Source organism: Anarhichas minor, unplaced genomic scaffold (genome assembly GCF_050575085.1).
Source record: "Anarhichas minor isolate MPS153535 unplaced genomic scaffold, ASM5057508v1 ptg000080l, whole genome shotgun sequence".
Taxonomy (NCBI): Eukaryota; Metazoa; Chordata; class Actinopteri; order Perciformes; family Anarhichadidae; genus Anarhichas; species Anarhichas minor.
The window spans coordinates 2,167,674-2,180,771 of record NW_027466526.1 but is presented as its reverse complement, the minus strand read 5'-3'; the positions used below and the strand labels follow the sequence as shown (position 1 = coordinate 2,180,771).

The following is a 13,098-nucleotide window of genomic DNA, read 5'->3' as shown; positions in this document are numbered from 1 at the left end:
AGGAGGAGGAGCCAGAGAGAGGCGGAGGTGAGGTTGGGCCTTGCTTTGGGTTCTGGGTTGATAGTGCTAAAACATGAAAGACTTAATTTGAGCAAGATTTAGATGGATGGATGCGTTAAGGTGTGATGTGTTTATTTAAGCCATGATCTGAGTTGTTGTAGATCAATTATGAGACAGGCTTGTGTTGAGAGAGGATCATTTTGTTAGTGAGAGGTGTTAAAGGTCATGCCCAAGGTGTCACACATAACCTAAAATACAGTAGTGTATGGTTCGGGATAGATCTTAGTATTCCTTCTCTTTATGGTGGTGCCACGGATCTGGTTCAAAAAGTGACTTTCAGCTACTTAAAACTGAGCCTGGAAAGGAAACCAAGACCATTTGGCATGCTGGGAAAGCTACATCAAATGTTCCTGAGCTGCTAAATGATATACCGTTCATATTGTTACTGCTGTATCGAGACAGGAATACACAACACGCACACAAACATGTCAATTTATATTTGAGCTCATCATTTTTTTTGTTGTTGTTCACCTTTACAGATATAAAGCTGATGATGATGTACAGTATCATGTCATTTTGACCTCATCGTATTCACGTTTTTATTGATGTTACGTGAGAGAGACTTGCGTTTACAGTTCTTGTTTACTGAATAGACACCTCGGTACGACAGTCCTCCACTTATTTGTGAACACGCACTTGTCTTATTTTTTCTTATTTATTTCAAGTTGTGGACTCAGCTGCCAGTCACTTTTGAGCTGCACAGTTACATTCTAAACAAGGAAAGCAAATCAATATCCAGAGGTGAGATGTACATAGAAATAGAAATGAAAGATTTCTAATCCTTTGAGACTTGGATGGGATTGTTCCAGCACTGGTTTATGATGGAATAATCATCAACTGTATCTCAGAGAAGGTTACAACTTAGATTTTCTATTTCTGTACATAACCATAGCAGGTTTTATATATCCCTACTTGTATGTAATGCTTTGAAATGTAATGAATATCATCCAGAGAAATGGCGGATCTGATGATTATATTAACGTTCCCCCGTTTTGACAGAAAAGCTGGTGGAGTTTTGTCTTTGCAGATGTGTACCTGTCTTTTTCTATTATATCTGACGTCGTTGTTCGTCTTAACATGCTGGTGAAAATGTTGTGTGCCGAACAAAGAAGTGGTGGTAGAGAATTCAGAAGTAACCGCCAGTTTTTATCAAGTTAACTGAGCCTACCTTGAGTACCATTTCTTCCCATATTCAATCAAATATCTTTTTGTGTCTATGTTTTCAGACTTAATGTCTGTCCTGATCTGGCTTGAATGTAAATTTATCAGGGGAAAATTTGGATTTAAAAGTATAAAAGGTATGATTGATATACAAAAGGAGCTGGTGAACCTTATAGTGACTTTGTATGTTATACCACTATGAAGTGCTCTGCCTGTAGAGTATTATAGAGTATAAATCAGTGGTCGGCTGTATGTCGGCAAATCGAGCTTCATGTCATCCATTTATCAATGCATTTTGATGTTATTTATTGTTTTTTTATTTATTAATTTTTGTGTAAATACCAATGTTCATGTTACTGAGAGTGCTTGTCTGTGTATTTGTGTTCTTTTTGTGTTGTACATATTACATTGTGATATTTTGTACAATGCGCATTTGAGAATGTTCCCAGCTTGTTAGCTCGGACATTAATATGTCCACACTGCTTCCGTGTTTTTTACTTTGAACTCTCTTCAAATTCAATTAAACTGAATGCCTGTACAAAATGCGTGTTTCCTCTTGCCACTCCATTTAAATGTATACTTTACATTGTAGTAAATGTCATGGGTATTTAACAATAATTTACATTGTTTGGCATTCTATGTGTTTCTTGATTGGTGGTGTGAAAAGACAATAATGGTAACATATGTGCAGATTGGGTTTCCAACACTAGAGGGCGCCATAGTTACTTTACAGTCTGCTCGCTATGTTCCCCACCTTTTTAGCCATCCACTGTAATTATGGAAGAGATAAAAAACGTCATCATGTTTCATGAAGTGAGGAGAGCAACATAATCACTCAAAAGTTTTAATGGACGTATGTGAACTTCAATTCCTGGTTGTCAGTTTGGTATTGACTTGGTGTATCAAAACGTGTTACACTCAGGCAGCCCCACGTAATAGGGATGGCACTCACACACTAATGTTTCTGTGCACTTCTATCTGTAAGAACCCAGTGCTAGAAATTATCTAAGTATATTTACTTAAGTGCTGTACCGTAAGACATTTTTTTGAGGTACTTAGCTGGAGTATTTTCTTTCAGATACTTTATACTTCTTCTCCACCACATTTGAGATACCGGAGCTTCTTGAGCTACTAAAGCTGTAGGTTTTACAGACATAAATATGACTAACATATTACATGAAACACTACTTGCAGCATCAGCGATAATAATAATTATATAGCATACAATATTTTAACACTCTCAAAAGGGTCCTTCAGCCTAATTAGTACTTTTTTGTTTGATACATTAAGTACATTTAGGTAAGAATACTGCAGGAGATATTCTTGTAATGGAGTAGTTTCACATTGTGGTATTGTTACGTTTACTTGAGCACATAACCACAATTGTATTCCACAATTGTTTAAGCCAAACCTCCAAATCAGAAATGCTTGTGTAAAATGTGTGTCGTGTTGCAGCTTCACTTTTTGCCATGAATGTCTGTTTGCCAGTTTTCCATATTTATTATCAATAATCCATATTTATGACGAATAAACATCAAAATCTGCAGCGGTATAGAAGTGTGCTTCCAATATAGGGTGGGGTCATGTCTGTCATGTCATGAGTCATATGATGCTTGTCTGACACGCTTGATAATAAAGATAATAACAGTGATGAAGGTAAATCTCTGGAAACCTGTTTGGCAGCCAAAGACAGAGAAACCTCTTAAAATTCAATTTATACGACTGCTCATCCCATCCCGGAATTCTCCTCCCATTTTGACGATTTCAGACAAAGGTATCCATGGTAACTGTACACAGCAGCTGTCTGACCCCCCCTCTTGCTTCTTGAATCAGCTGTGGTCTATGTGGGAAACAGCACCAGCGCAATAAACTATTAAACGGTGTTTCAGTGCTTGTGTGTGTGTGTGTGTGTGTGTGTGTGGGGGAGGTTTTATTTGTGTGAGTGTGTGTATGTGTGTGTGTATGTGCAACCCCCCCCCCCCCCTCGCAGAGTTTGTGAGTGGGAGGCCTCCACTAGCAGAGGGGTATTACATGGATGATGTTGGTGTTATTCCTCAACGCAGAGCCATCATTTCACAACTCTGTAACAGAAAACTGTAACCTCCTCAGCAACATTTCCCTTGGATGGTGGATCCCTCCAACCGTTTCAGCCCTTTCCCCGAGTCTCTCCAGCTTGGCACATCTCTGCCATTATGTCTCTTGAGGTTTCTAAAGGACAAGTGATTTATAGATGCTGAATTTTCATTGGCACTGAAATGCCTTGCAGTACTTTTAGAAAATAAGCCATCACACATATTTCATATACCAAACTTAATGGCAGATTTGGCCTGCATAGCATCGCTGGCCGTAGCGTAAGTATGCCAGCTCATGTGGTATGAGTTAGTTGTATTAGTGTAACCTCATTAATGTTTTCAATCTCATGTCAGTCAATGTAATGTGTTTATTCAAATGGTGGTATTGAATAAAACAAAATGATCGCACTCTTTTCTATGTCTCCACACGGCACATGAAATAGAGCATAAGTGCTAAATCCAAATATGTGAAGTCTATGTGCTTGTGTACTGAGAGGATTCAAATGGCCACATCAACATTTATATATGTCTGTATCTGTGCAGAAGTGTCCCCTTCAGTGAAATCCCATGTGGATTTCACAGCAAAGTAACAATTTCCCTGCCCGTCAGAAGCTCAGCTGATATCTGGAGCACAACAACTGAGACTGGCGTGTTTTTTATGTCGCATGGGAAAAACGTATTGCACCAATAAGGCACTACAGCTTCACAAAGCCCTCCACTGCTAACCTGCCAGAACAAGGGCTAAAAAGACTTTTTCATTACCTTTCCCATGGCATGTCATTATTCTAAGAATGATTATTAATGACTAATGAAGCAATGAAAATATCTGTGTATGACTTATCTTACGTGAGTATTTGCCGCCCTGATGCTTTTTCTTTTGCAGAAAAATAAAGTGGTTTACACTGCATTTTAAGGCACACTTATATGTCTCATGTCTTATAATAGAGACATAATAGGCTCATGTACCAAACTTCATGTGGAAAGGATTAGTTGATGCGAAATGCTTATATGTTTTATTTAGAATAATACTAGACATTGCAGTTTAAAAAACTGGGAACCCAGCACGGACACTACAAGATGACACTGCAGATTATTCCTGACTGCGACACAGCTGGGATCCCCGTCTACACATGGTGTTACAGTGATGATCCCGGGTAAGGGTGTTAGTGAATAATAGAGAAAGTGAGAATGAGAGAGAGTCTTGGGAGTGTGAAATGAATGAGGGTGATATTTTTAGATGTTCATTAGTTCCTCTCTCTCTCTCTCTCTCTCTCACACACACACAGCTAACAGGCTCTCACCAGTGAATGCTGTGGGACGAAGGACTGGGAAGTGAAAGATTTACCACTCAAGCTAGACACACAGCAAAAAAGAAATGTTCGTGAAACAGTGGCAGGAATTGTTGTTGAGTGAACTGCCTGTTTATTACTGTAGAAAATATCCACCTTAACAAGTTATTCAGTCTCATATGAAGTCTTTTCCTGTGATGGGATGAGTGCAACATTGATATAAAGTGCTTTGAAAAAAAAGACAAGATAAGGTGATTCAATCCAGGATCCAAATGGATTCATACTTGAATATACATGTTGTAATTTAAATCGTCAGATTAAATGTAATAAATGTAATTAAAGAAACTGATGTCTTCTCAGCACATTAAATTACCATTTCCGAGCCAATCGTTACCTTCTTTTGTTTTTTTACACCATGACAAAGAATCTCTCCAAAGGTCTGCCACGTGGGAGCCTCCATGATGCAGACATCTGTCACTTTAATGCACGCAAATGATTGAACAGTCCAGGGGCAGAAGGCGAGGATAGGTGGGGGAAGTGGTGAATGTGTGTCACTGTGAAAGGGAGCGCAAGACCCCAAACATCTGTTATCCCATTCAGAGAAGATGGATTATAATTCCTCGCCAAAACTGGCTGATTGGCCTTGCAACATCTTGTCTGGCAATTAAGTTGTGATTACAACAGAGAGCAGTCTTAATTCTGAATGGATCAAGATATAGTGTTGTAAAAGCCTGCAGTGACAGAAGCAAATGGATTGCACAGGAGGTGTGTGTATGTGTGTATGGGGGGGGGGGGGGGGGCTGTGGTTACTGAAGCCTCGACAGAAGCTAAAATCCATGCCATAAAACTTTCAGAGCAGAGACAATCCTAGCTTTCAATTCACGTCAATCCCTGACACTGCCTGCAAACTTAGGCCTACTTGTTATTATACTTACACAGGGATGATGCATGCAACACCAGACTGCCTCCTTTGCAATGTATTGTTAAACGACCAGCCATTTCAGATGGGTGTGTTTACTTTATATAGGCACAGGGCCAAGAGTTAAAACTCCATCTGGTGAGATGGGTCTGGCAGGCTGCGGTATAATTCAATCAAAGTGAAGATGCCTCGAGTATGAGGAACCCACGAGAGTTGGGACTGTTTCCAAAAAGGATAAATGCTCCTCAGTAACCATTTCCACTGGAAAACCTCTCACATGAACCTGTTTTCTAACCAAATCCACTCTCATTTCACATTTCCGTTTCCTCACAAACACAGATTCAAACAAATTCTGGGAGAAATGAATGCAGGCAGAACTCCAAATGACATTTCTGATTTATCCCTTGTCAACATTAAGCATATTTGTTTTGAGAAACAAAGATGAGAGATGGGAGAAAGAGGGCAGCAGCCAAGAAACAATAACAACATAGAAACATGATGACCAAAATGTTGCATATTGTCACAGAGGATGATGCTGCGCCTTTGGAAAATAAAACATATTCTACAACTTTGGAAAAGTCACAGTCTCCCTCGTGGTCAATTTAAATCCATACACAAGGTAAATTCAAATGACTGAATGCAAGGTGAATGGAGTTCCAAGTGGCCACATCAAATCACTTTTGGGAGAGAGAGAGAGAGAGAGAGAGGGAGAGAGAGAGAGAGAGAGAGAGAGAGAGAGAGAGAGAGAGAGAGAGAGAGAGAGAGAGAGTATAATGTCTTCTTCCAATGAGAGCAGCCTGCTGGGTGCAGCTCTATTTCCGTGCCGCCCCGGCCCTCCCAGCAATGATGTAATGTCATGAATATTGAAACCAGTTGCTTGGTGGTCGGGAGGCGCTCGAGTCAGCATCCCTTCTGCCTCCCCATCACCACTATACCCTTCAGCACCCGACAAAACACCCAGAGAAAGGTAAGAAATTCACCTGCTTCATGATTTCCAGGTGATAATCTTATTTCTTTGAGCATACATGTTTGCTTTAGATGGATGTGACAACAGTAATGTGTATGAAGGGCAAATGTCTGAACGTGGTCCACGTTATGTTCTATACTGTCAGGCCTTGATTTACTGTTGCTGCTCCCAGTTGTTTGTGGGTAGAAGACACGGAAACGGAGCTATACGATTTCTTCATTGTTTTGACTTATTTATTATTATTTATTGGATCAACGCTGAGTGAGAGATTGTGTGGCAGGTAGTCGATTTGTTGGTGCTTTTAAAACCAAAGAGTCAAAAGAAAAAAAGGCATTAATTGTGATAACTGTGAAACATGTCAAAGAATCGCTGTGTGCGGTGCTTCTGGTACTTTTATAGCTTGAGTAATGAGTCATCGGGCATGTTGGATATGAGGAGTAGGATGGTGGCTGACGGGAAACGGCAGAAGTCCCGGAAGCCTGGATGTGGCTCATCTAATATCAAGTAGCAGGACCGTCCTTTGTGTCCTTTGTGTCGATTGAGGATCAGATCAGAGGCCACTCAAAACCTTAATTCTGTCAACTGAACAGGCAGGGCGGATTAAAATTGGCTGGCTGCTGCTCCAGATTTAATAGCTAATGACATTGCCTTCTCTTTGCGCTCTCTCTCTCTCTCTCTCTCTCTCTCTCTCTCCCTCCCTCTCTCTCGCGCGCGCCCATTGCCCTTTAGGCAGCACACGTGACGCAAATTACTTTCTAATTGCCCGAGCTGCAGCTGATCTCTCACTCGTCTCCTCAAACAGGGGCTGAACGGCCGGCTGCATAATCACTGGTGGTCACGTAGCCTACCCATAGGGGCGCTGTCCTATTAGACCTGCTTATGTTTTTAAAAAAACCACACGGATGCGTTCTGGAATGCCTGTTTTTAATATCTTATTTAACATTTAGCTTTTTAAGTCTAGTCCAAGTAACAAACCCGCACTATTCAGTCGACCTGTAGAGGATAACCTTTTCTTATTGGGTGTTGTTTCGCCGTAATCCTATCCACATTTGTAGCCTTTGGATCTGAAAAGTCTATTGTTTTTTTTCCAGCTGCGGGGATACGGGTGAAGGGGATGGATGTTGTTGAGGATGAGCTGAGCCTTTGACACCACGATGAACTCATCCTCTGCCGACTCCCCGCGGCAGCCAGACAATAGCAGCCGGAAGCAGCCGCGGTCGTCGTCTCCGGCTGGGCTCAAAGACGGTGGATCTAAAGCTACACAGAAGGGCAGCAACTCGTCAAAGCCCATCACGTCAAAGCAAGGAGCAGGAGGAGGAGGAGGGAGAAACAGCCGAGGTCATTCTCCCGTCTCCGCAGGCAGGGAGCGGCAGGCCGCAGGCGCTCCTGCCGTCAAAGGCGCGGCTGCTGTCCAGGCTGCCGGTGCTGAAAGCCCGACGCTGAGCAGGACCGCGGCGGCGGACAGAGGTGGCATCGACACACCGGAAGACTCCCCCCGCCTTGTCGTCGGTGCCTCCTCGCCCTCCAGAGCAGATCCGAACCGCGTCGTCTCCGATCAGCCTTGCGCATCCAAATCCCCAAAACTGAGGAGCAAAACTTCGAGAGGTGGGGAGGCCGCAGCGGCGACGGCGACGACGAGCGGCAACAAGAAGAGCTCCAAAAGCACGATAGGCTGCGGGCCCGGTTTCTGGAAGGAGGGATGCTTGCAGTCCGAGCTCATACAGTTTCATTTGAATAAGAGCCTGGGGAAGAAAGGGACAAAGATGCAGACGAAATCAGCGACAGCGCCGGCCCAGGAGCCGGCGCTGTCCCCCGAGCTAGACTGTCCACAACCGGCTCCACAGCCAGACCAGATGCTACAAGAAGATATTGAGAAGCTGGAGGATGAAAACGACGATCTTAAGGTAAATTGCTACATTACAAGCCTGCCAATTTATATTTGTTTAGAAGTCGTCATTTTTAGCGTGCGCAATTGTTGCACCTGTTGAAGGATTTGCTTGCAGGTTGAATAGCGACTACTGTACGTAGCTGCATGCTTTGTCTTTCTTTACAAATGTGTTTTTAAAAGGGCCCGACCAATTCTATTGGGGGGGGGGGGCAAGTTAGATTTATTTATTTTGAGACAAATTTTCCATTTCCCTCTCCGTGTTTTGCAAGGCGGAAATCGAGGAGATGCGGGCAGAGATGGATGAGATGCGGGACACCTTTTACGAGGAAGACGCCTGCCAGCTGCAGGACATGCGCAGAGAGCTGGAGAGAGCCAACAAGAACTGCAGGATCCTTCAGTACCGACTGAAGAAGGCCGAGAGGAAAAGGCACCGCTTCGCAGAAAGTGGCGAGGTGGATGGAGAGCTGCTCAGAAGTCTGGAGCAAGACCTCAAGGTGAGTATGGCGGGTTAAGCATCATTCTGTGAGCACATTCTATCATATGGACCACGAGTAACAACAACTTCTTTCTTTCCTTGTGTCTCTGTGTCATCTGTCTGGGTCCCTCTCTCAGGTGGCGAAGGATGTGTCCGTGCGCTTGCACCACGAGCTGGAGAATGTGGAGGAGAAGAGGACAAAGACCGAGGACGAGAATGAGAAGCTGAGGCAGCAGCTGATACAGGTGGAGGTCACCAAGCAGGTCCTCCATAATGAACTGGAGAAAAGCAAAGAGGTGAAGGGCTGGGAGTGTGTTGTGTGTGTGTGTTTTTTACCTTCTGTTTTTGTGTGCTTATAAATGTGTAATGCAAATTCTATCCTGCTGTGTGAAAGGTCAGGTTGAGGATAGATAAAGTGTTTTAATGGCAGTAATGGTGCATTCCAGATTTATGTCCTATTTCCTTTTTAAGATTAGTGCGATACACATACTTACAAACATGACACAATGAATAACAAGTTATTTTTGGGGGTCTTTTTACTTCCAGCCGGTAAAATCACACTGTGATTTCAATTTGAATATTTCACCACAAATGTTCTCGAGGGTGGCTTTAAACAGTCCTGTTTTTCCAGTACTGAGCCTTCACTGCTCCAAAAGAGTTGGATGATATCACTGCCTTCAGTAAGAAGACAGAGAGCTGCTGCTGCTGCTGCTGCTGCTGCTGATGATGTAACCACTGTTTCCCTGCAGCTCTCACTGAAAAGAAAAGGAAGTAAGGATGGACAGAAAGCAGAGAGAAAGACACCACAGACCCCCATCGAGGTGAGTCAGCATTTACAATATTAGATCATAAAGTCCTGAACTTCAGTGGAGGTGTTTTAATACTGAGGTTGTTTTGCAATGCAATTTTCAAATTAAAACAAAATGTAATATGCACAGGCATCAGACTCCTCATTTGTAGTGAGTGAAAGTAGCATGAGGAGAAACATGACTTCCACAACATTACGATATGAGGCAATGAAAGTGATCCCAGGAATATAGATTTTTTTTTTAATGCACGGTTCCAAACTAATTAAGTACAAGAGACGTAGCTACATAGCTAACTAGTGTATTTTCTTCTACACACCTCTCTTCTCTCTCCGCAGGAGGAAAATGAGGATCTGAAATGCCAGCTGGCCTTTATCAAGGAGGAAGCCATCTTGATGAGGAGAAAAATGGCAAAGATTGACAAGGAGAAGGATCGACTGGATCAGGAAGTGCAGAAGTACCGCTCCTTCTACGGAGACGTGGACAGCCCTCTGCCTAAAGGGGAGGCTGGAGGGCCACCCACTACCCGCGAATCGGAGCTGAAACTCCGCTTGCGCCTGGTGGAGGAGGAGGCGAACATCCTGGGGAGGAAGATTGTGGAGCTGGAGGTGGAGAACAGGGGGCTGAAGGCTGAACTGGATAACATGAGGGAGGACAGGTACTTTGCTTTCATTCATCAGTTTTTGCTTATTGAAACAGAAGGAAAGACTGGATGAAATGTAGTGATAGCTGTAATGGAGAGGAAAAGCATAATATACCCATATTGGGGAGAATTCAGTTAATCCGTAATTTTGGACAATGAAAATATAGTTCATGGTTTAACCAGACAGTATAGTGAAACTGTTGTTGAAAAGAGGGTGCTGTAAATTAAATGTCACATTTGTCAATGCGCCTTTCCTCTCCTAGTCTGGCGGCAGCAGGAGTGGACAGCTCTGGTATTGGAGGTCAACAGTGCAGAGAACAGGGCGAGGTCCTGTCAGAGCTGAGGCAGCAGCTTCAGCTGGTGGAGGACGAGGCAGAGCTTCTCCGCAGGAATTTAGCAGATGTGGAAGAAGAGAACAAAAAGGTAGATGGTTTAGACTGTGCTCCAAAAAGGACCAATTTGCTCAACAGTTCCACTGTATTGTTGCTGTAAGATCAAAGGACAAAACTACTATAGTGTGACAAACTACTTCACAACTTGTATGGAAATGCTCCTCTTTAGTTTCTCTGTCTGAGACTGCTATCTGTTCGCTCTCTATTTGAAGCCGTGTTAAGCATCGTGAACTCTTAAATATTTCTCTCAAAATGGCAACAGACCTTAATAATATAAAATATAAATGTTTTCTGATATTACTTGGCAACTTACCGCTGTTTTGATTTCAACAATGAAAGATGTGAAGTGTCTCCCATTTCCTTGTGTATGTGGCGCACAAGGAAATTGGTATCATCTTCAATGACTTTCGGGCCTTTCAGCCGTCTGTTAACTAAGCCTCATACATAAGACATTTAAAATGTGTGAAGTAATACTTGCAGCAGTGAATACGCATGGGAATAACATTCAGTTTCATCTTTAGGTGACGAATGAACTCAATAAACTGAAATACAAGGCAGGATCCCATGAAGCAGGATCGAGACATGGAGGTTTGTTTGTCTTTCATGAAGTCAATGTAGCAGGAGACAAAATAACTGCACTGCAGAGCAAGACATATCTCTTCTTTTTTTTAGCTTGATGAATCTGTATCTGATGAAAAACATGTGTTCACAAGGCCTCCATGGAGCTGCACGCTTTAAGTCTCATTTGCAGAGGTGCTCCACTTTTCATTGTTGCCTTGTTTCACCCCCAGGAGGAGCCGACTCCGCTAAACTGGAGGCCGTCCAGGAGGAGCTGAAAGCCGCACGTCTGCAGATAAATGAACTGAGTGGCAAAGTCATGCAGCTCCAGTACGAGAACCGCGTGCTGCTCTCCAACATGCAGCGCTACGACCTGGCATCCCACCTGGGCATCCGCAGCAGCCCCCGAGACAGTGACGCGGAGAGCGACGGGGGACGGGACGACGACACGCCCTCGGCCTCGGCGGCCCCGCCCCGCCTCCTCCCTCCCCCGCGCAAGCGCGAGGGCCCTATTGGAGGGGAGAGTGACCCGGACGAGGTGAGGAACATCCGCTGCCTCACCCCGACACGTTCCCTTTACTCACCTGTAGAGAGTCGTTTTTTAGCCAGAAGCCTGAAGGACCGGCAGCAGATGATAGACATCCGCATCGAGGCGGAGAGGCTGGTTCGGACCATCGACAGGCTCATCACTGACACCAGCACTATCATCGCCGAGGCCCGAGTGTACGCCACCAACGGGGAGCTCTTTGCCAGGCTGGATGAGGATGAGGAAGGTGGCAGGTAATAAACACAAAGTGGTTAGGCTCCACACAGTATTTCCCCCTCACACTTTGTTAAACTAGAATTCCAAGCGACATTTCAAGTCCAAACACACTCTTCTGCTCCCCAGGATCAGAGAGCATGAGCTGCTGTATCGGATCACCGCCCAGATGAAGGCCTTCAAGAAGGAGTTGCAGAGCTTCATAGACCGGCTGGATGTCCCCAAACAGGAGGATAAACAGGCAGAGGAGCCACTGTCTGTAAGTTGATGCAAACACATAAAATGATTGACTTTAATGACTGCAGTTTCTGTGTTCTCTAAAATGCTCGTTTCTTACGTGCCAATCTGCCTCTGCCCCCCAACCTTTTCATTTAACCATCACACATCCAGATGTTTCAGCCCATTATTTTGCTGATCCTCATTCTTGTTCTGTTTTCCTCACTCTCTTATGCCACCATTTGTAAATTGGTATTCCTTTTCACCCTGTTTTTTGTTCTGTAAAGCACACCCTCGATATCATATTGTGTACATTTTCATTATTTCTTTTTTACTTATACATTTATTTCAATTCTGTTATTTTGAACACATCACACAAGGCCACTCAAGGTACAGGACATTATCATTTTCCATGTGCGATCCAAGCCACTCATCTACTCGGATGCTTTCAACATTTATTGGAGACCAAACACCGTGCAGCGACAGTGTACCGTTAGGTGAGTATGTCCTTAAACTCTCTGGCTGTGAGTAATGAGATTTTTTTCTGACAATCTGAGTTCTGTACTCGCACAGTTGTCTTCACCTATTCTGCCTAAGTTGACACTTATCCGGACTGTGTGGGCGTGTACCGACTATGCTTGATTGACAACTGTCTTACTTAGTTGACACTATTTTCAGTCTTATTAATACAAGTGGGGACATTATTAATTAATTCATCGCATAGCTCTGTCCAATTTCAACCTGAGTAAAGGTCCTATCAGCCACAATAACTGAAAACACCTGAGTGTGCAGGGCCTTATATTAGATTTTAAATGTTATGTTGTGGTGAAACATGACTTTTTCCATTTCCTTTTTTTATTTTGTATGGCTCTGTTAAGCCAAAAGTTCATCC

The 13,098-nt window shown here is 43.5% G+C and overlaps 1 protein-coding gene across 1 annotated transcript; it reads left to right on the top strand.

The window, feature by feature from the left end:
* The first annotated feature begins 8,141 nt into the window (after positions 1-8,141).
* Positions 8,142-12,491, top strand: mtcl3 (MTCL family member 3). The gene is made up of 10 exons (XM_076081464.1): positions 8,142-8,372; positions 8,626-8,850; positions 8,969-9,127; positions 9,581-9,652; positions 9,976-10,295; positions 10,568-10,703; positions 11,194-11,260; positions 11,464-12,010; positions 12,120-12,249; positions 12,381-12,491. The coding sequence occupies exons 1-10, from the start codon at positions 8,232-8,234 to the stop codon at positions 12,489-12,491; spliced, it is 1,908 nt and encodes a 635-aa protein (XP_075937579.1). The 5' UTR covers positions 8,142-8,231.
* The last annotated feature ends 607 nt before the right edge of the window (positions 12,492-13,098 follow it).